The sequence below is a fragment of the Bombina bombina genome, chromosome 4 (assembly GCF_027579735.1).
Source record: "Bombina bombina isolate aBomBom1 chromosome 4, aBomBom1.pri, whole genome shotgun sequence".
Taxonomy (NCBI): Eukaryota; Metazoa; Chordata; class Amphibia; order Anura; family Bombinatoridae; genus Bombina; species Bombina bombina.
The window spans coordinates 1,048,552,923-1,048,577,943 of NC_069502.1; the positions used below are offsets into that span (position 1 = coordinate 1,048,552,923).

The 25,021-nt window shown below is 38.6% G+C and overlaps 1 protein-coding gene across 1 annotated transcript in view; it reads left to right on the plus strand.

Moving 5' to 3' along the window:
- Window positions 1–25,021, plus strand: part of NAPB (NSF attachment protein beta) — an 87,886-nt gene that overhangs the window by 31,142 nt on the left and 31,723 nt on the right. Inside the window, exons 4-6 of the mRNA XM_053712185.1 lie at window positions 173–219; window positions 11,918–11,995; window positions 12,089–12,144. Of these exons, the coding sequence (XP_053568160.1) occupies window positions 173–219; window positions 11,918–11,995; window positions 12,089–12,144 (181 nt within the window). The remainder of the gene's footprint in view (window positions 1–172; window positions 220–11,917; window positions 11,996–12,088; window positions 12,145–25,021) is intronic.

Genomic DNA, 25,021 nt, shown 5'->3' on the forward strand with positions numbered 1-25,021 from the left:
GTTATCTAGCATTATATATTTTAAGTGTGTGCTGTAAGTATTAAAATGTTTTCCTTTGTTTTGTTTCAAAACCATTGTGTTTTATTGTATGTGAGACAAATTATTATTTATTTGTTATCAGTTCAGAATTGATCATTATTTTAATTGTCTTCCTTAAATGCTAACACATCAGAGGCTATCAACTGTTTAAATGCAGCCATCGATATTTACACAGATATGGTAAGGAATCATTTTCAAACTAACATTTCAAGTATGATGGTCAGTGTTTATATACCTTCTGTATTACAGCTTTGTAACATATCATGTTAACTATTTAGAAATGAGGACTTTTTTTATATTTCATGAATTGTTTTGCACTATTTCTCGTGTGAGTTTGAAGAAGAAAATATGAATAAAAGATATCTTAAAACCAGAGGTAAAATTAGTATTTTAATTAATAAATATGTAGACTTCACCAGTAATCAAGCTAGCACACGGTACAACATTTTAAATTATACTTACACCAAAATCGAAAGGCAACTTCTTTCTGTTAATCCTACTAGATCTGTCGGCCGCCTTTTATACTGTTGACCCCCCTCTCTTGCTCCAAACCCCCTGATTCCTCAGCATCTGTGACACAGCCCTCTCCTGATTCTTCTCCTACCTGTCTAATGTACCTTCAGTGTAGTCTTCTCTGGTTCATCCTCTGGCCCTTTAGGACTTTCTGTTGGGGTACCACAATGCTCTGTCCTTAGTCTCATTCTCTTTTCAATTTATATATCATCCTTTGGTTCCTTAATAAAGTCCCATGGGTTTAAATATTATTTGTATTCTGATGACACAAAATCTACCTTTCTGCACCAGACCTAACTAATTCCTTGCTAACTTGTGTCACTAACTGTCTTTCTAATATTTCATCCTGGATATCCTCTCACTAACTTAAGTCAAATCTCTCCAAAACTGAGCTCCTTTCTATAACTGTTATAACATAATTACCCTTACCCTGCATGCCCAATGTCTTGGAGTCACACTTGACTCAGATTTTTCTTTCACTCCTCACATCCAGTCTTTGACCAATTCCTAATGTTTCCACCTTTAAACATCTCTACACAAGGCACAGATAAGATTTTATTTACTCTCTTATTATCTCCTACTAACTGCCATCTATCTCCTTTACAATTCATAATGAATGCCTCTACCAGGCTCGTCTTCCTCACACATCACTCTTCATCTGCTGCACCTCTCTGCCAATCCCTTCACTGGCTTTCTCAAGCCTCCAGAGTATAACACAAAATCCTGACTCTGACATTCAAGGCCCTCAATAACACTGCTCTCCTCTATATCTCAGACCTCATCTCAAGATTCCTTCCCTGCTGTCCTCTTCGCTCATAACCTCCTTTTCTTTCATGTAATTGGCAAGAGTCTATGAGCTAGTGACGTATGGATATACATTCCTACCAGGAGGGGCAAAGTTTCCCAAACCTCAAAATGCCTATAAATACACCCCCCACCACACCCACAATTCAGTTTTACAAACTTTGCCTCCTATGGAGGTGGTGAAGTAAGTTTGTGCTAGATTTCTACATTGATATGCGCTTCTCAGCATGCTGAAGCCCGGTTCCTCTCAGAGTGCAGTGAATGACAGAGGGATGTGAAAGGAGTATTACCTATTGAATGCAATGGTCATCCTAACGGGGATCTATTTCATAGGTTCTCTGTTGTCGGTCGTAGAGATTCATCTCCTACCTCCCTTTTCAGATTGACGATATACTCTTATATACTATTACCTCTGCTGATTCTCGTTTCAGTACTGGTTTGGCTATCTACTTTATGTAGATGAGTGTCTTTTGGTAAGTATGTTTTCCTTTATTAAGACACTCTCAGCTATGGTTTGGCACTTTAAATGTAAATTTCTAAATAGAATGTTTTTACTTATATTTGCCATGATTCAGGTTTATCAGTATATTTCCTTTTTGCAGACTGTCTGTTTCATTTTGGGAAATGCACATATATAAAAAAAAATAAAAAAAAATTCTTACCTGAAATTTTTCAAATTGACTTTTTTCTAAATTGCGGCCTGTTAGGCTCGCGGGTGCGCAAAATGCTATAATTTATTGCGTCATTCTTGGTGCAAGACTTTTTTGGCGCAAAAATTACGTTTGTTGACGCATTTTCATCATTTCCGGCGTCTTAGTTGGCGCAGAGAATTTTCACGTAGTTGCATCATCTATGACGCTCGTGTTTGTTGCAGTTGTGGGCGTCATATTTGGCGCCAGACTTTTTTACATTATTTAAGTGTTCATGTATTTTTGCTTCTGGTTTCAAGAGGCTTATTCTGTTTGCATTTTTTTCCCATTCCTGAAACTGTCATATAGGGAAATTGATCATTTTGCTTTATATGTTATTTTTTCTCTTACATATTGCAAGATATCTCAATCTGATCCTGTTTCAGAATCCACTATTGGAATCCTGCTGCCTGATGTCGGTTCTACCAAAGCTAAGTGCATTTGTTGTAAACTTGTGGTAACTGTTCCTCCGGCTGTAGTTTGTGATAATTGTCATGACAAACTTTTACATGCAGAAAATATTTCCATTAGTAGTAATCCATTACCTGTTGTTATTCCTTCAACATCTAATGCTCAGGATATTCCTGTTAATGTGATTTGTTTCTAATTCTATTCAGAAGGCTTTGTCTGTCATACCACCTTCTAATAAATGTAAAATGTCTTTTAAAACTTATAAAAATGATGAATTTTTAAATGACCAACAACATTCTGATTTATCTATCTGATGAGGATCTATCTGGTTCAGAAGATTCTGCCTCAGATATTGACACTGACAAATCTTCATACTTATTTAAAATGGAGTATATTCGTTCCTTATTAAAAGAGGTGTTGTTTGCATTAGATATGGAGGAGACTAGTCCTCTTCATATTAAAACCAGTAAACGTTTAAATTGGGTTTTTAAACCTCATGTAGTTATTCCAGAGGTTTTTCCAGTTCCTGATGCTATTTCAGATGTAATTTCTAGGGAATGGAATAAACTGGGTACTTCATTTACTCCTTCTTCAAGGTTTAAGAAACTGTATCCTTTGCCGACTGATAGATTGGAGTTTTGGGAAAAGATCCCCAAAGTTGATGGGGCCATCTCTACTCTTGCTAAGCGTACTACTATTCCTACGGCAGATAGTACTTCTTTTAAAGATCCTTTAGATAGGAAGCTTGAATCTTATCTAAGGAAGGCTTATTTATGTTCAGGTCATCTTCTTAGGCCTGCTATTTCTTTGGCTGATGTTGCTGCTGCTTCAACTTTTTGGTTGGAAACTTTAGCGCAACAAGTACCAGATCATAATGTGTATAGCATTGTTAAGCTAATTCAACATGCTAATAATTTAATTTGTGATGCGATTTTTGGATATCATTAGAATTGATGTCAGATATATGTCTTTAGCTATTTTAGCTAGAAGAGCTTTATGGCTTAAATCTTGGAATGCTGATATGACTTCTAAATCAACGTTGCTATCTCTTTCTTTCCAAGGTAATAAATTATTTGGTTCTCAGTTGGATTCTATTATTTCAACTGTCACTGAGGGGGAAGGGAGCTTTTTTGCCTCAGGATAAAAAATCTAAGGGTAAATTCAGGGCTGCTAATCGTTTTCGTTCCTTTCGTCAGAATAAGGAACAGAAACTTGACCCTTTCCCTAATAGAATGGTTTCCAATTGGAAGCCTTCTCCAGTCTGGAATAAATCCAAGCCATTTAAAAAAATCTAAATCAGCCCCCAAGTCCGCATGAAGGTGCGGCCCTCATTCCAGCGCAGCTGGTAGGGGGCAGACTAAGATTTTACAAGGATGTTTGGATCAATTCAATCCAAAATCATTGGATTCAGAACATTGTTTCTCAAGGGTACAGAATAGGTTTCAAAGTAAGACCGCCTGTGAGAAGTTTCTTTCTCTCACGCATTCCAGTGAACCCAGTAAAGGCTCAGGCTTTCCTGAAGTGTGTTTCAGACCTGGAGTTATCTGGGGTAATTGTGCCAGTTCCTTTTCAAGAACGGGCTCTGGGGTTTTATTCAAATCTGTTCATTGTTCCAAAGAAGGAGAATTCTTTCAGACCAGTTCTGGATCTAAAAATTTTGAATCGTTATGTAAGAATACCAACATTCAAGATGGTGACTATAAGGACTATTCTGCCTTTTGTTCAGCAAGGGCATTATATGTCCACAATAGACTTACAGGATGCATATCTTCATATTCCGATTCATCCAGATCACTATCAGTTCCTGAGATTCTCTTTTCTAGACAAACATTACCAATTTGTTGTTCTTCCTTTTGGCTTAGCAACAGCTCCAAGGATCTTTTCAAAGGTTCTCGGTGCCCTACTCTCTGTAATCAGAGAGCGGGGTATTGCGGTGTTTCCTTATTTGGACGATATCTTGGTACTTGCTCAGTCTTTACATTCTGCAGAATCTCACACGAATCAACTAGTGTTGTTTCTTCAAAGACATGGTTGGAGGATCAATTTACCAAAAAGTTCCTCGATTCCTCAGACAAGGGTAACCTTTTTAGGATTCCAAATAGATTCAGTATCCATGACTTTGTCTCTAACAGACAAAAGACGTCTGAAATTGGTTTCAGCTTATCGGAAACTTCAGTTTCAATCATTCCCTTCAGTAGCTATGTGCATGGAGGTTTTAGGTCTTATAACTGCAGCATCGGACGCGATCCCCTTTGCTTGTTTTCACATGAGACCTCTTCAGCTTTGTATGCTGAGCCAATGGTGCAGGGATTATACAAATATATCACAATTAATATCCTTAAATCCCAATATTCATTTACTTCAAGGGGCCTCTTTTGTTCGTCCAACCTGGACTGTGATCACAAAAGATGCGAGTCTTTCAGGTTGGGGAGCTGTCTGGGGATCTCTGACAGCGCAAGGGGTTTGGAAATCTCAAGAGGCGAGATTACCAATCAATATTTTGGAACTCCGTGTGATTCTCAGAGCTCTTCAGTTTTGGACTCTTCTGAAGAGAGAACCGTTTATTTGTTTTCAGACAGACAATGTCACAACTGTGGCATATGTCAATCATCAAGGTGGGACTCACAGTCCTCAAGCTATGAAAGAAGTATCTCGGATACTTGCATGGGCGGAATCCAGCTCCTGTCTAATTTCTGCGGTCCATATCCCAGGTATAGACAATTGGGAAGCGGATTATCTCAGTCGCCAGACTTTACATCCGGGGGAGTGGTCTCTTCACCCAGATGTATTTTTTCAGATTGTTCAGATGTGGGGGCTTCCAGAAATAGATCTCATGGCTTCTCATCTAAACAGGAAACTTCCCAGGTATCTGTCCAGGTCCAGGGATCCTCAGGCGGAAGCAGTGGATGCGTTGACACTTCCTTGGAGTTATCAACCTGCTTATATCTTTCCGCCTCTAGTTCTTCTTCCAAGAGTGATTTCCAAAATCATAATGGAGCGTTCATTTGTACTGCTGGTGGCTCCAGCATGGCCACACAGGTTTTGGTATGCGGATCTTGTTCGGATGTCCAGTTGCCAACCTTGGCCACTTCCGTTAAGGCCAGACCTTCTATCTCAAGGCCCATTTTTCCATCAGGATCTCAAATCATTAAATTTAAAGGTATGGAGATTGAACGCTTAGTGCTTAGTCATAGAGGTTTCTCTGATTCAGTAATTACTACTATGTTGCAGGCTCACAAATCTGTGTCTAGAAAGATTTATTACTGAGTTTGGAAGACTTACATTTCATGGTGTTCTTCTCATAAATACTCTTAGCATTCTTTTAGAATTCCTAGAATTTTACAGTTTCTTCAGGATGGTTTGGATAAGGGTTTGTCTGCAAGTTCCTTGAAAGGACAAATCTCTGCTCTTTCTGTTCTGTTCTACAGAAAAATTGCTAATCTTCCTGATATTCATTGTTTTGTACAGGCTTTGGTTCATATCAAGCCTGTCATTAAGTCAATCTCTCCTCCTTGGAGTCTTAATTTGGTTTTGAGGGCTTTACAGGCTCCTCCGTTTGAGCCTATGCATTCTCTGGACATTAAGTTACATTCTTGGAAAGTATTGTTCCTTTTGGCCATCTCTTCTGCTAGAAGAGTTTCTGAATTATCTGCTCTTTCTTGTGAGTCTCCTTTTCTGATTTTTCATCAGGATAAGGCGGTTTTGCGGACTACATTTAAATTTTTACCTAAAGTTGTGAATTCCAACAACATTAGTAGAGAAATTGTTGTCCCTTCGTTGTGTCCTAATCCTAACAATTCTCTGGAGAGATCTTTACATTCTTTGGATGTGGTAAGAGCTTTAAAATATTATGTTGAAGCTACTAAAGATTTCAGAAAGACTTCTAGTCTATTTTGTTATCTTTTCTGGTTCTAGGAAAGGTCAGAAGGCTTCTGCCATTTCTTTGGCATCTTGGTTAAAGCTTTTGATTCATCATGCTTATTTTGAGTCGGGTAAATCCCCGCCTGAGTCGGGTAAATCCCCGCCTCAGAGGATTACAGCTCATTCTATTAGATCAGTTTCTACTTCCTGGGCTTTTAAGAATGAAGCTTTTACTAAATTCTACCATTTTGATGTTTTCTCTTCTTCAGAAGCAGTTTTTGGTAGAAAATTACTTCAGGCAGCTGTTTCAGTTTGATTCTTCTGCTTATAATTTCAGTTTTTTTCATTATAAAGATTAAAACTTTTGATTTGGTTTGTGGATTCATTTTTTCAGCGGAATTGGCTGTCTTTATTTTTATCCCTCCCTCTCTAGTGACTCTTGCTTGGAGTTCCACATCTTGGGTATTTGCTATCCCATACGTCACTAGCTCATGGACTCTTGCCAATTACATGAAAGAAAACATAATTTATGTAAGAATTTACCTGATACATTCATTTCTTTCATATTGACAAGAGTCCATGAGGCCCACCCTTTTTATGGTGGTTATGATTTTTTTGTATAAAGCACAATTATTCCAATTCCTTGTTGATGCTTTCGCTCCTTTCTTATCACCCCACTTCTTGGCTATTCATTAAACTGAATTGTGGGTGTGGTGGGGGATGTTTTTATAGGCATTTTGAGGTTTGGGAAACTTTGCCCCTCCTGGTAGGAATGTATATCCATACGTCACTAGCTCATGGACTCTTGGCAATATGAAAGAAATTAATTTATCAGGTAAATTCTTACATAAATTATGTTTTCTTCTAATCTTTAATTACCTCCTCATATTCCCATCTACAGGACTTCTTCAGCCCATATTTTGTGTAACTCTGCTAAATTTGTTACCTGAGTTCCTCTCCTAACTTTGTCACCCCCTTGAACCCCCTTAGCATGTAAGCATACGAGCCCAGCTGTTTTGCAGATCACCTTTATGAGAGCTGTTTGACAACAGTTCAACTCTTGGCAGGGCCTCTATGCATTTGTCTCCTATATATGCTACCTTTGCATATTATACCTATGTTTATAGAACTGCTGAATCTGTTGGTGCTCTATAAATAACTGATAATGATAATAATAATATTGAAGGTACATTAATTTAATTTTTTCTTTCATTACTCAGAGCATACCATTTTGAAAAAAAACTTCTTCCATTATCAAATTTGATTCATCCTTTGTTGAAGGAGCAGCAAAAAGCTAGCTGAGACAATGACAAGAGGCATATATATGTGCAGCCACTAATCAACAGTTAACTGCCAATAGTGCATTGCTTCTCCAGAACCTACCTAGTTATGCTTTTCAACAAAGGATACCAAGAGAATAAAGCAAAGTAGACAATAGAAATTAAAAATTGGAATGTTGTTCAAAATGTTATGCTCTGAGTTATGAAAGAAAAATGTTGGGTTTCATGTTCCTGTGAAATTGGCATTCACAGTAATCTATTATGTCTCTGTTTTTATGATTTTAGAGGATAAATCATCACACTGTGGGCCTGATGATCAAAAAAGCATCAACATGAAGAGAAATCACACAAAATCTTCTGTGTTCTTTTTTGCATTATATTCAATGTATCAGTCTACCCTTCACTTTCAGAATCTTACATAACAAGATAAACCACTCTCAAGCTAAGATTTGCCATTCTAAAATAAATTGCAGGAACTTTACAGTATTGACGATCCTTCTTAGATAATCTTATCAGATCAAACAGCTTTAGATCACTGGGCCCTTACTGTGTTTAACAAAGAGTAGAATGTGCAACATAAGTACTAATATCATGTATGGCATCATTAATTTAAAGAGCCACTAAAGTCAAAATGAAAGTTTCATGATTCAGATAAATTCATGCAATTTAAAGAAAAACGTTCTAATCTATTTCCATTATAAAAATGTGCTCATTATTTTTATATGCACACTTTCTGCGGATCTAGCTCCTACTGAGCATGCGAAAAAATACACAGTATACACCATAGTTGCCCACAGTCCCTGGATTTTGTTATATGTCCCTGGATTTTTTTTGTCCCTCAAAATGTCCCCTCCAGGAGATTTGGAGAGCTGCAGATGAGCTGGGGCATGTGTGACACGAGTTAATTGGGAGGAGTTGTCGGTGAGGCTGTGCATGCAGCAAGTACTCTGCTTGATCACTCACAGCAGGTCTAGGCAGGGACTCCTTGCTGTACCTTCTCTGCATAATCAATGTTTAAACTGCCACAAATCAGAAGAAAAAAACACATACAAACAGTTCCTCCACGCTAGGTAAGGAGCTGTGCTGATTTGTTGTAAAAGATGGGGGATTGCTTGGCTACTACTGTAGATAATTTATTGTTTGCATCTTTGTATTATTTAGTCTGAAAGTAATCTACACTCTATCAGCTGCAGGTTACTGATTTTTAGCATGAGTTTTAAACATACACCACTTCCTACACACAGTGCAAAAATATGAAAATTGCTGTCAGAATAAATAATACAAAAAATATTTTGCCCCCAACAGCTCACCCATCCAGTGCTGTGCATAATCACACAGTACGATCAGCTGCACTGAGTGTTTGCTGTGTCTCTTCTCCTGTTTATAGTAATTTGACCCACTGCAGCCTAGCTCCTACCCTGCATTGCTGCTGGCTATTAGGACACTGGATCTAAGGTAGTTTTGTATCACTTCAGTTCTGTGTGTCTTTAAGCACTCAGCTGAGCCCCGCAATAGTGTAACATATAGGAAAGTGATAATAAATAAGAGCTGCGTAGTAAAAAAATAATTGTTTAGGAGATGGTTTATCTTTTATTATAATTTTACTGCAATAGTACAAGAATGCTACTATTTTTATGGTCTTTTGGAAGAATTAATGACCATCAATATTAAAAGTTTTGTAAATATATGTGCACATGTATTATTTGTTTAAATTAGACAGTTTAACAAATTTTGATTAGTGATGCAGTCTGTTTTCTGTTTACTGATAGAACTTCTAAAGTAAAGAAATTCTATTTATTCTTTAACATTTTTAAAACCCTGTTTTTGAATATTGCGTTACTTCATGTGACATCTCTTCCTAAGATGTCTCTTACTGTGATGTCACTGAATATAAAAATATTACTGCAAATGAGTTTGCAAGATTGCGCTTTTTTGTTGTTAGGAGATTTGCAATACCGTTCTGTCTTGCTGTGTTATTAATTCTCTAGTGGCTAGACAGCCATATAAAATCCTTCCTATTGTGCGCGGAGGGTAGGCCCATCGTTTCAGGCATTGGTTACTTATTGAAGTCTTTGTCCAAATGGATGTATGACATACTCCAACCATTAGTGAAAGGCATTTTTACTTATCTGAGGGATTCACATAATTTATTGGAGTGTTTGGAAAAAGTTGGATGGCAAGAAGGGCACAATTGGGTAATAGTTGATGCTGTGTCTCTCTACACAGTCATACCACACACATTGATTATCTCAGCTGTTAGGTATTTTCTGAACAAATTTACTAACTATAGTAAAGAAACTATTTTATTCAAGGGAATTTCTTTTAACACACAATTCTGTTTGATAATATCTTCTATCTGCAGTGCTGTGGCACTGCGATGGGGGCTAAATATGCTAAATATCGTGTTCTACAGGAGGTTCATTGACTATCTGATCTTGATCTTCAGTTAACGCCTAGGTGATGAAGGTTTTCAGAGGTTTTTGGATTATGTAAATACCAATGACATGCATCTTAGATTTGTAGGCATTGACAGTAACTCTGAAGCTAACTTTCTGGACATAACACTAGAGAGTGATTGGAGGAGAAATGTGTCTCAAAAACCTTCCGTAAGCCTAGTGCAGGAAACACTGTGCTACATGCAAGTTCGAGTCATCCTCGACACTTGATATGTGCTATTCCCAGAGGACAGTTTATCAGGTTGCAGAGGAATACCAAGGAGAATAGTCTATATATGCAACAGTCTGCTGATTTATGTAAGTGGTTGGAAGTGAGGGGCTATGACTCCCAACAATTGGAAAAAGTGAGAATAGAAATCATTGAGTCACATTTGTCAAAGCAGAATAAAGGAATTAAAGATAAAAGTATAAAACAGGGAGATGTGCTGTTTACTACTGAGTATACTAACCAATTTACGGATATTGTTAAAATACTAAAAATGAATTTATCCATTTTGGCTAGTTATGACATTTTGAGGAATAATATAAGTTTGTGTAAATTTATTTCTAATAAAACAGTCACTCTAGCTTCTAAATTATCACCAAGTTTGGTGAAAAGACCGGAAAGAGGTAGTACCTGGTTGAGAATTCAAGGTAATTTCATGTGTGGAGTTAGGGGTTGTCTCACATGTGACATGATAGATGTAACTTGGAATTTCAGGTCATCAAAAGTCAATGTGGTTTATGATATTGAGTTCTATGCCAATTGTCGAACATTTGTGGCGTATCTGTTGGAATGCTCGATTTGCCACTGTCAGTATGTTGGTAAAACGACCAGACAGTTGGGTACTCTAGCTTGTGAACATTATAATGATATAAAAATGTTTAAGATTGACTCTACGGTGGCTGAGCATGTTAACAAAATACATTTCACAAACGTTGGCAGCTTTTCTATAAAAGCAATAGATGTTACCAAGACACCAGTAAGGGGAGGCAACAAATATAAGATTCTGGATAAAAAAAGAGCTCTATTGGATCTATAAGCTAAAAACCAAAGTACCAAATGGCCTAAATCGTGAGTGGGATATCAGTTAGTTTATCTGATCTCCATAGATCTAATAGCTTTACTTTAAAATGTTAAATAGTAGCGTGGTATTTGCAAATAGCACTGATCTAAATAAGGCTTGGGCAGATCATATAGTTAAATCACCATTCTTTACTAATCTAGCAAAATTTACATAAAAGCTTGATGGCAGGAATTAGCTATACTAAGTGAACTGAATTAATAGCATTGGTTATTCTTTTGCATTGTATTTTTTTATATGATTATTTGGTTGCTTTTACTTTGTAATGTTTAAGCACTGGCAAATGTAAGGGCATGTTGCCCTATATAAGGATGTAGTTTTGTACAACACTTAAGTCTATGATTAAGCGCCTCTAGGGGGCATGAAACGCGTCAGCCTGTGTCCTCTGTGTCTGCCTAGGTATTATATGTATTAAATAAACTTTTTTGTTTTTACATTGATCCTGTCTTGTTTAGCCCTGTTCTATTAAGATTTTAATATATTCCACCATTTTTGCTGCTATCTTCCATGATGAAAATGCTTAACTTACACAATGACTGTAGGTTAAAAGCATAAAAATAAATTCATAGTGAAAGCACAGAAGGGTATTTAAACTGTGAACAATGAACATCCAGTTTTTAAAATGTTTAATAATACATAATAATAATAATAACTCCTTAAAAGTAAAAAAATATATATTTTTTAATCTGGTAATTAATTTATGCTTTTTGCTAGTGATAACTGATTTAAATTCCATAATTCATTAACCTCATTCAGTGGCTTACAAAATAAGTAATACCTTCCTTTTATCTCTGCAACAGGGAAGGTTTACAATTGCTGCAAAACATCACATTACAATTGCAGAAATTTATGAGACGGAACTTGTAGACATTGAGAAGGTAACGGTTCTAAATTTATAAAACTATTCAACCTTTAATATTCCCTTTGTGCTAGTAAGCATTCATGATGACTCTTAATATCTTTTATTTTAGGCAGTGGCACATTATGAGCAGTCAGCTGATTATTATAAGGGAGAGGAATCTAACAGGTAAGTTCCATCCTGCCTTGTTTTGTTTCATTGGTAACATAAGTTTTATCCACAAGCTAAAAGGACGGGAAACCTCAAAATGTTATTTCATGATTTGGATAGAACATACAATTTACAATCTAATTTACTTATATGGTAGAAAACCCCTTATCCAAACTGTTTGGAACGGAAAAGGTTTGGATTTTGGAATATTTGGATTTGTAAAATGGGACAGTTTGGAGAGGGGGTGGGACCAAGTGTAAACAACAATATCTTATGCAATATTTACTTGTCATAATACACCTTAGATCTGTAACCTAAAGGTAGTTTTATATAATTTGTAATACTTTTGTATACATAGTATTCTCAGAAAGATAGTACAGTACTGTAATCGGTAAGGTAATATTTGTTGTTTTAAAGACTAAGACTACGACTACGGCTGTTTGCCGAAACGCGTAAGCCTATGTGCTGCGCTACTTTCTCCTATATGTTTTGGATTGCTATCCATATTTTAAAGGAATCAACATTAAAGTTTTGTGATTTTAGGAGCACAGAGTTCTTCTTTTTTTACGCTTAAATAAATATAGACTATTATTTGCATTTTAGAGCACAAAAAGCAAACCAAAGACACAGACAGAAAATATTGGGACTTACAGGCAGGAAAATATTTTAACGAAAACGAATGTAAACGTTTAACAAAAGTTCAATAATGCAGGGAATGAATATTCGGGGAAACTAATTTCCTTGAATATTTAATATGAAATGTTCGTTTTTTAACGAAAATTTCTTCCCTGCGCATCCTTAATAGATTGTTAAAGGGATAGAAAACCCCCAAATTTTCTTTCATGATTTGTTTAGAATATAGAATATTAAACAGCTTTTCAATTTACTTCTATTACCAAATGTGTTTCATTCTCTTGTTATCCTTTGCTAAAGGAGCAGCACTGCACTACTGGCATCTAGCTAAACACATCTAGTTATCCAATCACATGAGACAAATGTGTGCAGGCACCAATCAGCAGCTAGCTCACACTAGTGTAGGATATGTGTATATTCTTTTTCAACAAGGGATACCAAGATTTCAAACTAGAAGTGAAATTAAAAGTGTCTTAAAATTACATGTTCTATCTGAATCATGCAAGTTTAATTTAGACTTTCCTATCCCTTTAATGTTTAGATTGTATTACATAATACATCAGTCTTCACTATTATTCACTGTTAAAGGGACAGTAAACACCTTCGGCTAGATTTAGAGTTTTGTCGGTAACGACCCGCGTAGCTAACGCTGGCTTTTTTTTGGCCGCACCTTTTAAATACCGCTGGTATTTAGAGTTCACAGAATGGCTGGGTTTTCAGTGCGTTAGGCTCCAAAAAGGGAGCGTAGAGCATAATTTACCGCCACTGCAACTCTCGATACCAGCGGTGCTTACGGACGCGGCCAGTTTCAAAAACGTGCTTGTGCATGATATCCCCATAGGAAACAATGAGGCAGTTTGAGCTTAAAAAAAACCTAACACCTGCAAAAAAGCAGCGTTAAGCTCCTAACGCAGCCCCATTGTTTCCTATGGGGAAACACTTCCTAAGTCTGCACCTAACACTCTAACATGAACCCCGAGTCTAAACACCCCTAACCTTACACTTATTAACCCCTAATCTGCCGCCCCCGCTATCGCTGACACCTGCATATTTTTTTAACCCCTAATCTGCCACTCCGCACACCGCCGCAACCTACATTATACCTATGTACCCCTAATCTGCTGCCCCTAACACCGCCGACCCCTATATTATATTTATTAACCCCTAATCTGCCGCCCCCAACGTCGCCTCCACCTACCTACAATTATTAACCCCTAATCTGCCGACCGGACCACACCGCTACTATAATAAATGTATTAACTCCTAAAGCTAAGTCTAACCCTAACACTAACACCCCCCTAACTTAAATATAATTTAAATCTAACGAAATAAATTAACTCTTATTAAATAAATTATTCCTATTTAAAGCTAAATACTTACCTGTAAAATAAATCCTAATATAGCTACAATATAAATTATAATTATATTGTAGCTATTTTAGGATTAATATTTATTTTACAGGCAACTTTGTAATTATTTTAACCAGGTACAATAGCTATTAAATAGTTAATAACTATTTAATAGTTACCTAGTTAAAATAATTACAAAATTACCTGTAAAATAAATCCTAACCTAAGTTACAATTAAACCTAACACTACACTATCAATAAATTAATGAAATAAAATACCTACAATTACCTACAATTAAACCTAACACTACACTATCAATAAATTAATTAAATACAATACCTACAAATAAATACAATGAAATAAACTAACTAAAGTACAAAAAATAAAAAAGAACTAAGTTACAAAAAAATAAAAAAATATTTACAAACATTAGAAAAATATTACAACAATTTTAAACTAATTACACCTACTCTAAGCCCCCTAATAAAATAACAAAGACCCCCAAAATAAAAAAATGCCCTACCCTATTCTAAAATTAAAATAGAAAAGCTCTTTTACCTTACCAGCCCTGAAAAGGGCCCTTTGCAGGGTATGCCCCAAAGAATTCAGCTCTTTTGCCTGTAAAAAGAAAACATATAATACCCCCCCCCAACATTACAACCCACCACATACCCCTAATCTAACCCAAACCCCCCTTAAATAAACCTAACACTAAGCCCCTGAAGATCTCCCTACCTTGCCTTCACCACACCGGGTTCACCGATTGATCCAGAAGAGCCTCCGATGTCTTGATCCAAGCCCAAGCGGGGGGCTGAAGATGTCCATGATCCGACTGAAGTCTTCATCCAAGCGGGAGCTGAAGAGGTCCATGATCGGGCTGAAGTCTTCTATCAAGCGGCATCTTCAATCTTCTTTCTTCCGGATCCATGGTCATCCCGCCGACGCGGAACATCCATCTTCACCGATGACTTCCCGACGAATGACGGTTCCTTTAAGGGACGTCATCCAAGATGGCGTCCCTAGAATTCCGATTGGCTGATAGGATTCTATCAGCCAATCGGAATTAAGGTAGGAAAATTCTGATTGGCTGATGGAATCAGCCAATCAGATTCAAGTTCAATACGATTGGCTGTTCCGATCAGCCAATAGAATGCGAGCTCAATCTGATTGGCTGATCGGAACAGCCAATCGGATTGAACTTGAATCTGATTGGCTGATTCCAGCCAATCAGATTCAAGTTCAATCCGATTGGCTGTTCCGATCAGCCAATAGAATGCGAGCTCAATCTGATTGGCTGATCGGATCAGCCAATCGGATTGAACTTGAATCTGATTGGCTGATTCCATCAGCCAATCAGAATTTTCCTACCTTAATTCCGATTGGCTGATAGAATCCTATCAGCCAATCGGAATTCGAGGGACACCATCTTGGATGATGTCCCTTAAAGGAACTGTCATTCATTGGGAAGTCGTCGGTGAAGATGGATGTTCCGCGTCGGCGGGATGACCATGGATGACCATGGATCCGGAAGAAAGAAGATTGAAGATGCCGCTTGATAGAAGACTTCAGCCCGATCATGGACCTCTTCAGCTCCCGCTTGGATGAAGACTTCAGTCGGATCATGGACATCTTCAGCCCCCCGCTTGGGCTTGGATCAAGACATCGGAGGCTCTTCTGGATCGATCGGTGAACCCGGCGTGGTGAAGACAAGGTAGGGAGATCTTCAGGGGCTTAGTGTTAGGTTTATTTAAGGGGGGGTTGGGTTAGATTAGGGGTATGTGGGTGGTGGGTTGTAATGTTGGGGGGGAGGTATTGTATGTTTTTTTTTACAGGCAAAAGAGCTGAATTCTTTGGGGCATGCCCCGCAAAGGGCCCTTTTCAGGGCTGGTAAGGTAAAAGAGCTTTTCTATTTTAATTTTAGAATAGAGTAGGGCATTTTTTTTATTTTGGGGGTCTTTGTTATTTTATTAGGGGGCTTAGAGTAGGTGTAATTAGTTTAAAATTGTTGTAATATTTTTCTAATGTTTGTAAATATTTTTTTATTTTTTGTAACTTAGTTCTTTTTTATTTTTTGTACTTTAGTTAGTTTATTTCATTGTATTTATCTGTAGGTATTGCATTTAATTAATTTATTGATAGTGTAGTGTTAGATTTAATTGTAGATAATTGTAGGTATTTTATTTAATTTATTTATTGATAGTGTAGTGTTAGGTTTAATTGTAACTTAGGTTAGGATTTATGTTACAGGTAATTTTGTAATTATTTTAACTAGGTAACTATTAAATAGTTATTAACTATTTAATAGCTATTGTACCTGGTTAAAATAAATACAAAGTTGCCTGTAAAATAAATATTAATCCTAAAATAGCTGCAATATAATTATAATTTATATTGTAGATATATTAGGGTTTATTTTACAGGTAAGTATTTAGCTTTAAATAGGAATAATTTATTTAATAAGAGTTAATTTATTTCGTTAGATTTAAATTATATTTAACTTAGGGGGTGTTAGGGTTAGGGTTAGAATTAGCTTTAGGGGTTAAAAAATGTATTAGAGTAGCGGTGAGGTCCGGTCGGCAGATTAGGGGTTAATGCTTGAAGTTAGGTGGCGGCGATGTTAGGGAGGGAAGATTAGGGGTTAATACTATTTATTATAGGGTTATTGAGGCGGGAGTGAGGCGGATTAGGGGTTAATACATTTATTATAGTAGCGGTGAGGTCCGGTCAGCAGATTAGGGGTTAATAAGTGTAGGTAGGTGGAGGCGACGTTGGGGGCGGCAGATTAGTGGGTAATAAATATTATGTAGGTGTCGGCGGTATTAGGGGCAGCAGATTAGGGGTACATAGGGATAACGTAGGTGGCGGCGGTGTGCGGTCGGCAGATTAGGGGTTAAAATTTTTTAATAGAGTGGCGGCGATGTAGGGGGGCCTCGGTTTAGGGGTACATAGGTAGTTTATGGGTGTTAGTGTACTTTAGAGCACAGTAGTTAAGAGCTTTATGAACCGGCGTTAGCCCAGAAAGCTCTTAACTCCTGTTTTTTTTCTGCGGCTGGAGTTTTGTCGTTAGATTTCTAACGCTCACTTCAGCCACGACTCTAAATACCGGCGTTAGAAAGATCCCATTGAAAAGATAGGATACGCAAATGACGTAAGGGGATCTGCGGTATGGAAAAGTCGCGGCTGGAAAGTGAGCGTTAGACCCTTTCCTGACTGACTCTAAATACCAGCGGGCGTTAAAAACCAGCGTTAGGAGCCTCTAACGCTGGTTTTGACGGCTAACGCCAAACTCTAAATCTAGGCCCTTGAGATTTGCCTATAAAGGGCAAGAATACAAGTGAGATGCAAATGTTTTTGCGCAAGTGATATCGTGTTTTTTTGTGAGCCTTTTCTCTTGTAAGGTGTATCCAGTCCACGGATCATCCATTACTTGTGGGATATTCTCATTCCCAACAGGAAGTTGCAAGAGGACACCCACAGCAGAGCTGTCTATATAGCTCCTCCCCTAACTGCCATATCCAGTCATTCTCTTGCAACTCTCAACAAACATGGAGGTAGTAAGAGAGAAGTGGTGAAATGTAGCTGTTATTTTACTTCAATCAAAAGTTTATTATTTTTAAATGGTACCGGAGTTGTACTATTTTGTTCCAGGCAGAAGTATCTGCCTGTGATTTCTATGATCTTAGCAGGTTGTAACTAAGATCCATTGCTGTTCTCACACATGACTGAAGAGAGAGATAACTTCAGCGGGGGAATGGCGTGCAGGTTATCCTGCTATGAGGTATGTGCAGTTAAGATTTTTCTAGAAGATGTGAATGCTAGAAAATGCTGCTGATGCCAAATTTATGTAAGGTAAGCCTGAATACAGTGATTTAATAGCGACTGGTATCATGCTTACTTTCTGAGGTAATACTCTTTTATATTTACAATATAAAACGTTTGCTAGCATGTTTAAACGTTTTTATATATACTTTGGTGATAAAACTTTATTGGGGCCAAGTTTTTTCCACATGGCTGGCTTAAATTTGCCTAGAAACAGTTTCCTGAGGCTTTCCACTGTGTTACTATGAGTGGAAGGGGCCTAATTTAGCGCTTTTTTGCGCAGTAACTTTTACAGACTGAGACATCCAGCTTCCTCCAGGAGTCCCCTGAATGCTATAGGACATCTCTAAAGTGCTCTTAGGCTTTCCAAAATCGTTTGTTGGGGAAGGTAGGCCCACAGCAAGGTTGTGGCAGTTTGGTGTGACTGTTAAAAAACGTCTATATCGTTTTTTTGATCCGTTTTTTGAACTAAGGGGTTAATCATCCATTTTTAAGTGGGTGCAATGCTCTGTTAGCTTATTATACACACTGTAAAAAAATTTGTTTGATTTACTGCCTTTTTTCACTGTTTTTCAAATTCTGACAAAATTTGTTTCTCTTAAAGGCACAGTACCGTTTCTTATATTTGCTTGTTAACTTGATTTAAAGTGTTTTCCAAGCTTGCTAGTCTCATTGCTAGTCTGTACAAACATGTCTGACATAGAGGAAACTCCTTGTTCATTATGTTTAAAAGCCATTGTGGAACCCCCTCTTAGAATGTGTACCAAATGTACTGATTTCACTTTAAGCAATAAAGATCATATTCTGTCTTTAAAAATTTTATCACCAGAGGAATCTGACGAGGGGGAAGTTATGCCGACTAACTCGCCCCACGTGTCAGACCCTTTGACTCCCGCTCAAGGGACTCACGCTCAAATGGCGCCAAGTACATCTAGGGTGCCCATAGCGTTTACTTTACAAGACATGGCGGCAGTCATGGATAATACACTGTCAGCGGTATTAGCCAGACTACCTGAATTTAGAGGAAAGCGCTTTAAGAGCTATGTCTGATACTGCCTCACAATATGCAGAAGCTGAAGGAGAGCTTCTTTCTGTGGGTGATGTTTCTGACTCAGGGAAGATGATGCAACCTGATTCTGATATCTCTACATTTAAATTTAAGTTTGAACACCTCCGCGTGTTACTTAGGGAGGTTTTAGCTGCTCTGAGTGACTGAGATACAATTGCAGTGCCAGAGAAATTGTGTAGACTGGATAAATACTATGCAGTGCCGGTGTGCACTGATGTTTTTCCAATACCTAAAAGGTTTACAGAAATTATTACTAAGGAATGGGATAGACCAGGTGTGCCGTTCTCTCCCCCTCCTATTTTTAGAAAAATGTTTCCAATAGACGCCACCACACGGGACTTATGGCAGACAGTTCCTAAGGTGGAGGGAGCAGTTTCTACTCTAGCAAAGCGTACTACTATCCCTGTCAAGGACAGTTGTGCTTTCTTAGATCCAATGGATAAAAAGTTAGAGGGTTACCTTAAGAAAATGTTTATTCAACAAGGTTTTATCCTACAGCCCCTTGCATGCATTGCTCCTGTCACTGCTGCTGCAGCGTTCTGGTTTGAGTCTCTTGAAGAGGCTTTACAGGTAGCGACTCCATTGGATGACATACTTGACAAGCTTAGAGCACTTAAGCTAGCCAATTCTTTTGTTTCTGATGCCATTGTTCATTTGACTAAACTAACGGCTAAGAATTCTGGTTTTCCTATCCAGGCGCGTAGAGCGCTATGGCTTAAAACATGGTCAGCTGACGTTACTTCAAAGTCTAAGCTGCTTAACATTCCCTTCAAGGGGCAGACCCTTTTCGGGCCTGGTTTGAAGGAGATTATTGCTGATATCACTGGAGGAAAAGGTCATGCCCTTCCTCAGGATAGGTCCAAATCAAGGGCCAAACAGTCTAATTTTCATGCCTTTCGAAACTTCAAGGCAAGTGCGGCTTCAACTTCCTCTAATGCAAAACAAGAGGGAACTTTTGCTCAGTCCAAGACGGTCTGGAGACCTAACCAGTCCTGGAACAAGGGTAAGCAGGCCAAAAAGCCTGCTGCTGCCTCTAAGACAGCATGAAGGAACGGCCCCCTATCCGGTAACGGATCTAGTAGGAAGCAGACTTTCGCTCTTCGCCCAGGCGTGGGCAAGAGATGTCCAGGATCCCTGGGCGTTGGAAATTATATCCCAGGGATATCTTCTGGACTTCAAGGCTTCCCCCCCAAAAGGGAGATTTCACCTTTCACAATTATCTGCAAACCAGATAAAGAGAGAGGCATTCTTACACATTGTACAAGACCTCCTAGTTATGGGAGTGATCCATCCAGTTCCAAAGGAAGAACAGGGACAGGGATTTTACTCAAATCTGTTTGTAGTTCCCAAAAAAGAGGGAACCTTCAGACCAATTTTGGATCTAAAGATCTTAAACAAATTCCTCAGAGTTCCATCATTCAAGATGGAGACTATTCGTACCATCCTACCTATGATCCAGGAGGGTCAATACATGACTACAGTGGATTTAAAGGATGCTTATCTTCACATTCCGATACACAAAGATCATCATCGGTTTCTCAGGTTTGCCTTCCTAGACAGGCATTACCAGTTTGTAGCTCTTCCCTTTGGGTTAGCTACAGCCCCAAGAATTTTTACGAAGGTTCTGGGGTTGCTTCTGGCGGTCCTAAGGCCGCGGGGCATAGCAGTGGCCCCTTATTTAGACGACATCCTGATTCAGGCGTCAAACTTCCAAATTGCCAAGTCTCATACGGACATATTTGTTGGCATTTCTGAGGTCGCATGGGTGGAAGGTGAACGAGGAAAAGAGTTCTCTATCCCCCCTCACAAGAGTTTCCTTCCTAGGGACTCTGATAGATTCTGTAGAAATGAAAATTTACCTGACGGAGTCCATGTTATCAAAACTTCTAAATTCCTGCCGTGTTCTTTATTCCATTCCTCGCCCCTTCGGTGGCTCAGTGCATGGAAGTAATCGGCTTAAAAGTCGCGGCAATGGACATAGTGCCGTTTGCACGCCTACATCTCAGACCGCTGCAACTCTGCATGCTCAGTCAGTGGAATGGGGATTACACAGATTTGTCCCCTCTACTAAATCTGGATCAAGAGACCAGGGATTCTCTTCTCTGGTGGCTATCTCGGGTCCATCTGTCCAAAGGTATGACCTTTCGCAGGACAGATTGGACAATTGTAACGACAGATGCCAGCCTTCTAGGTTGGGGTGCAGTCTGGAACTCCCTGAAGGCTCAGGGATCGTGGACTCAGGAGGAGTCACTCCTTCCAATAAACATTCTGGAACTAAGAGCGATATTCAATGCTCTTCAGGCTTGGCCTCAGCTAGCGATAATGAGGTTCATCAGATTTCAGTCAGACAACATCACGACTGTGGCTTACATCAACCATCAAGGGGGAACAAGGAGTTCCCTAGCGATGTTAGAAGTCTCAAAAATAATTCGCTGGGCAGAGATTCACTCTTGCCACCTATCAGCTATCCATATCCCAGGTGTAGAGAACTGGGAGGCGGATTTTCTAAATCGACAGACTTTTCATCCGGGGGAGTGGGAACTCCATCCGGAGGTGTTTGCACAATTGGTTCATCGTTGGGGCAAACCAGAACTGGATCTCATGGCGTCTCGCCATAACGCCAAGCTTCCTTGTTACGGATCCAGGTCCAGGGACCCCAAGGCAATGCTGATAGATGCTCTAGCAGCGCCTTGGTCCTTCAACCTACATATTTTAACTATGTACAATATTTACTGTAAATATTTTACATTTGCTAATGCAAATATGTTATGTTGTTTGCGCGATGGGTGTTGTTTTTTTATTTTTATTTTTTTTCTCTCCATTGACTTCTATGTGGAATGCGAAAATGCAATCGTGTTTGCGCAATATTCGAGTGTTAGGTTTTTTTTCTCCTTTTTTTTCTCCATTGATTTCTATGGGGGAATACATGCACGTGCACACAATAATTTAAGTTAGTATTTTTGCACTACAGGGAGTGCAGAATTATTAGGCAAGTTGTATTTTTGAGGATTAATTTTATTATTGAACAACAACTATGTTCTCAATGAACCCAAAAAACTCATTAATATCAAAGCTGAATAGTTTTGGAAGTAGTTTTTAGTTTGTTTTTAGTTATAGCTATTTTAGGGGGATATCTGTGTGTGCAGGTGACTATTACTGTGCATAATTATTAGGCAACTTAACAAAAAACAAATATATACCATTTCAATTATTTATTTTTACCAGTGAAACCAATATAACATCTCAACATTCACAAATATACATTTCTGACATTCAAAAACAAAACAAAAACAAATCAGTGACAATATAGCCACCTTTCTTTGCAAGGACACTCAAAAGCCTGCCATCCATGGATTCTGTCAGTGTTTTGATCTGTTCACCATCAACATTGCGTGCAGCAGCAACCACAGCCTCCCAGACACTGTTCAGAGAGGTGTACTGTTTTCCCTCCTTGTAAATCTCACATTTGATGATGGACCACAGGTTCTCAATGGGGTTCAGATCAGGTGAACAAGGAGGCCATGTCATTAGATTTTCTTCTTTTATACCCTTTCTTGCCAGCCACGCTGTGGAGTACTTGGACGCGTGTGATGGAGCATTGTCCTGCATGAAAATCATGTTTTTCTTGAAGGATGCAGACTTCTTCCTGTACCACTGCTTGAAGAAGGTGTCTTCCAGAAACTGGCAGTAGGACTGGGAGTTGAGCTTGACTCCATCCTCAACCCGAAAAGGCCCCACAAGCTCATCTTTGATGATACCAGCCCAAACCAGTACTCCACCTCCACCTTGCTGGCGTCTGAGTCGGACTGGAGCGGAGCTCTCTGCCCTTTACCAATCCAGCCACGGGCCCATCCATCTGGCCCATCAAGACTCACTCTCATTTCATCAGTCCATAAAACCTTAGAAAAATCAGTCTTGAGATATTTCTTGGCCCAGTCTTGACGTTTCAGCTTGTGTGTCTTGTTCAGTGGTGGTCGTCTTTCAGCCTTTCTTACCTTGGCCATGTCTCTGAGTATTGCACACCTTGTGCTTTTGGGCACTCCAGTGATGTTGCAGCTCTGAAATATGGCCAAACTGGTGGCAAGTGGCATCTTGGAAGCTGCACGCTTGACTTTTCTCAGTTCATGGGCAGTTATTTTGCGCCTTGGTTTTTCCACATGCTTCTTGCGACCCTGTTGACTATTTTGAATGAAACGCTTGATTGTTCGATGATCACGCTTCAGAAGCTTTGCAATTTTAAGAGTGCTGCATCCCTCTGCAAGATATCTCACTATTTTTGACTTTTCTGAGCCTGTCAAGTCCTTCTTTTGACCCATTTTGCCAAAGGAAAGGAAGTTGCCTAATAATTATGCACACCTGATATAGGGTGTTGATGTCATTAAACCACACCCCTTCTCATTACAGAGATGCACATCACCTAATATGCTTAATTGGTATCAGGCTTTCGAGCCTATACAGCTTGGAGTAAGACAACATGCATAAAGAGGATGATGTGGTCAAAATACTCATTTGCCTAATAATTCTGCACACAGTGTAGTCGTGTTACTGCTTGCGTAAAATATTTTTTTTTAACTTGTAATACGAACGCAACCTGACAAGCGCAAAAAGCTTAATTTCTTTTATGTAATTGGCAAGAGTCCATGAGCTAGTGATGTATGGGATATACAATCCTACCAGGAGGGGCAAAGTTTCCCAAACCTTAAAATGCCTATAAATACATCCCTCACCACACCCACATTTCAGTTTTACAAACTTTGCCTCCTATGGAGGTGGTGAAGTAAGTTTGTGCTTGATTTTCTTCTGTGATATGCGCTTCTCAGCATTTTGAAGCCCGATTCCTCTAAGAGTACAGTGTTTGTCAGAGGGATGTAAAGGGAGTATCACCTACTGATTTTATGGTTTTCCTCACGGGAAATCTTTTCAAAGGTTCTTTGTTATCGGTTGTAGAGATTCATCTCCTACCTCCCTTTTCAGATCGATGTTATACTCTCATATTCCATTACCTCTACTGATACTGTTTCAGTATTGGTTTGGCTATCTGCTATATGTGGATGGGTGTCTTTTGGTAAGTATGTTTTCATTACTTAAGACACTCTCAGCTATGGTTTGGCACTTTATGTATTATTATAAAGTTTTAAATATGTATGTATGTATTGTACTTATATTTGCTATGAGTCAGGTTTATGTATATTTCCGTTTGCAGACTATCAGTTTCAAAATTGGGAAACATATTTAGGAAGTTATTTTTTTTACCTGGGGTATAGTCTTTTCTTCAAATTGACTGCTTTTTCATTAATTTTCATGGGCAAAATTAGGCTTCCGAGGTCGCAAAATGCTGATATTTATTGTGTCATTCTTGGCGCGAGAATTTTTTTGGCGTAAAAGGTATGTTCGGTGACGCAAATTCGTCATTTCCGGCGTCTTAGTTGAAACCAGATTTCCTTGCACAAGATTGTGTCTGCCATGACGTGAGTTGCATTGTTTCCGGATGTTGTTAGCGTCAAAAAAATTAATTTTGCGTTGTGCGTCATACTTGGCGCCAAATAATTTTATTGTTTAAACCCCACTTCCTATATGCCTCTTGCCTTTTTTATGGTTAGAAGGCTATGCTGTTTGCATTTTTTCCCATTCCTGAAACTGCCATATAAGAAAATTGATCATTTTGCTTTATATGTTGTTTTTTTCTCTTACATTTGCAAGATGTCTCAATCTGATCCTGTCTCAGAAACCACTGTTGGAACCCTGCTGCCTGATAACAGTTCTACCAAAGCTAAGTGTGTCTGTTGTAAGTTAGCGGAGATTATATCTCCAGCTGTAGTATGTAACAGTTGTCATGATAAGCTTTTACATGCAGAGAATGTATCCATCAGTACTAGTACAATGCCTGTTGTTCCTTCAACATCTAATGTACATGATATCCCTGTGAATATAAAAGATTTTATTGCTGATGCGATTCAGAAGGCTTTGTCTGCTATTCCGCCTTCTAATAAACGTAAAAGGTCTTTTAAAACTTCTCATAAAGTT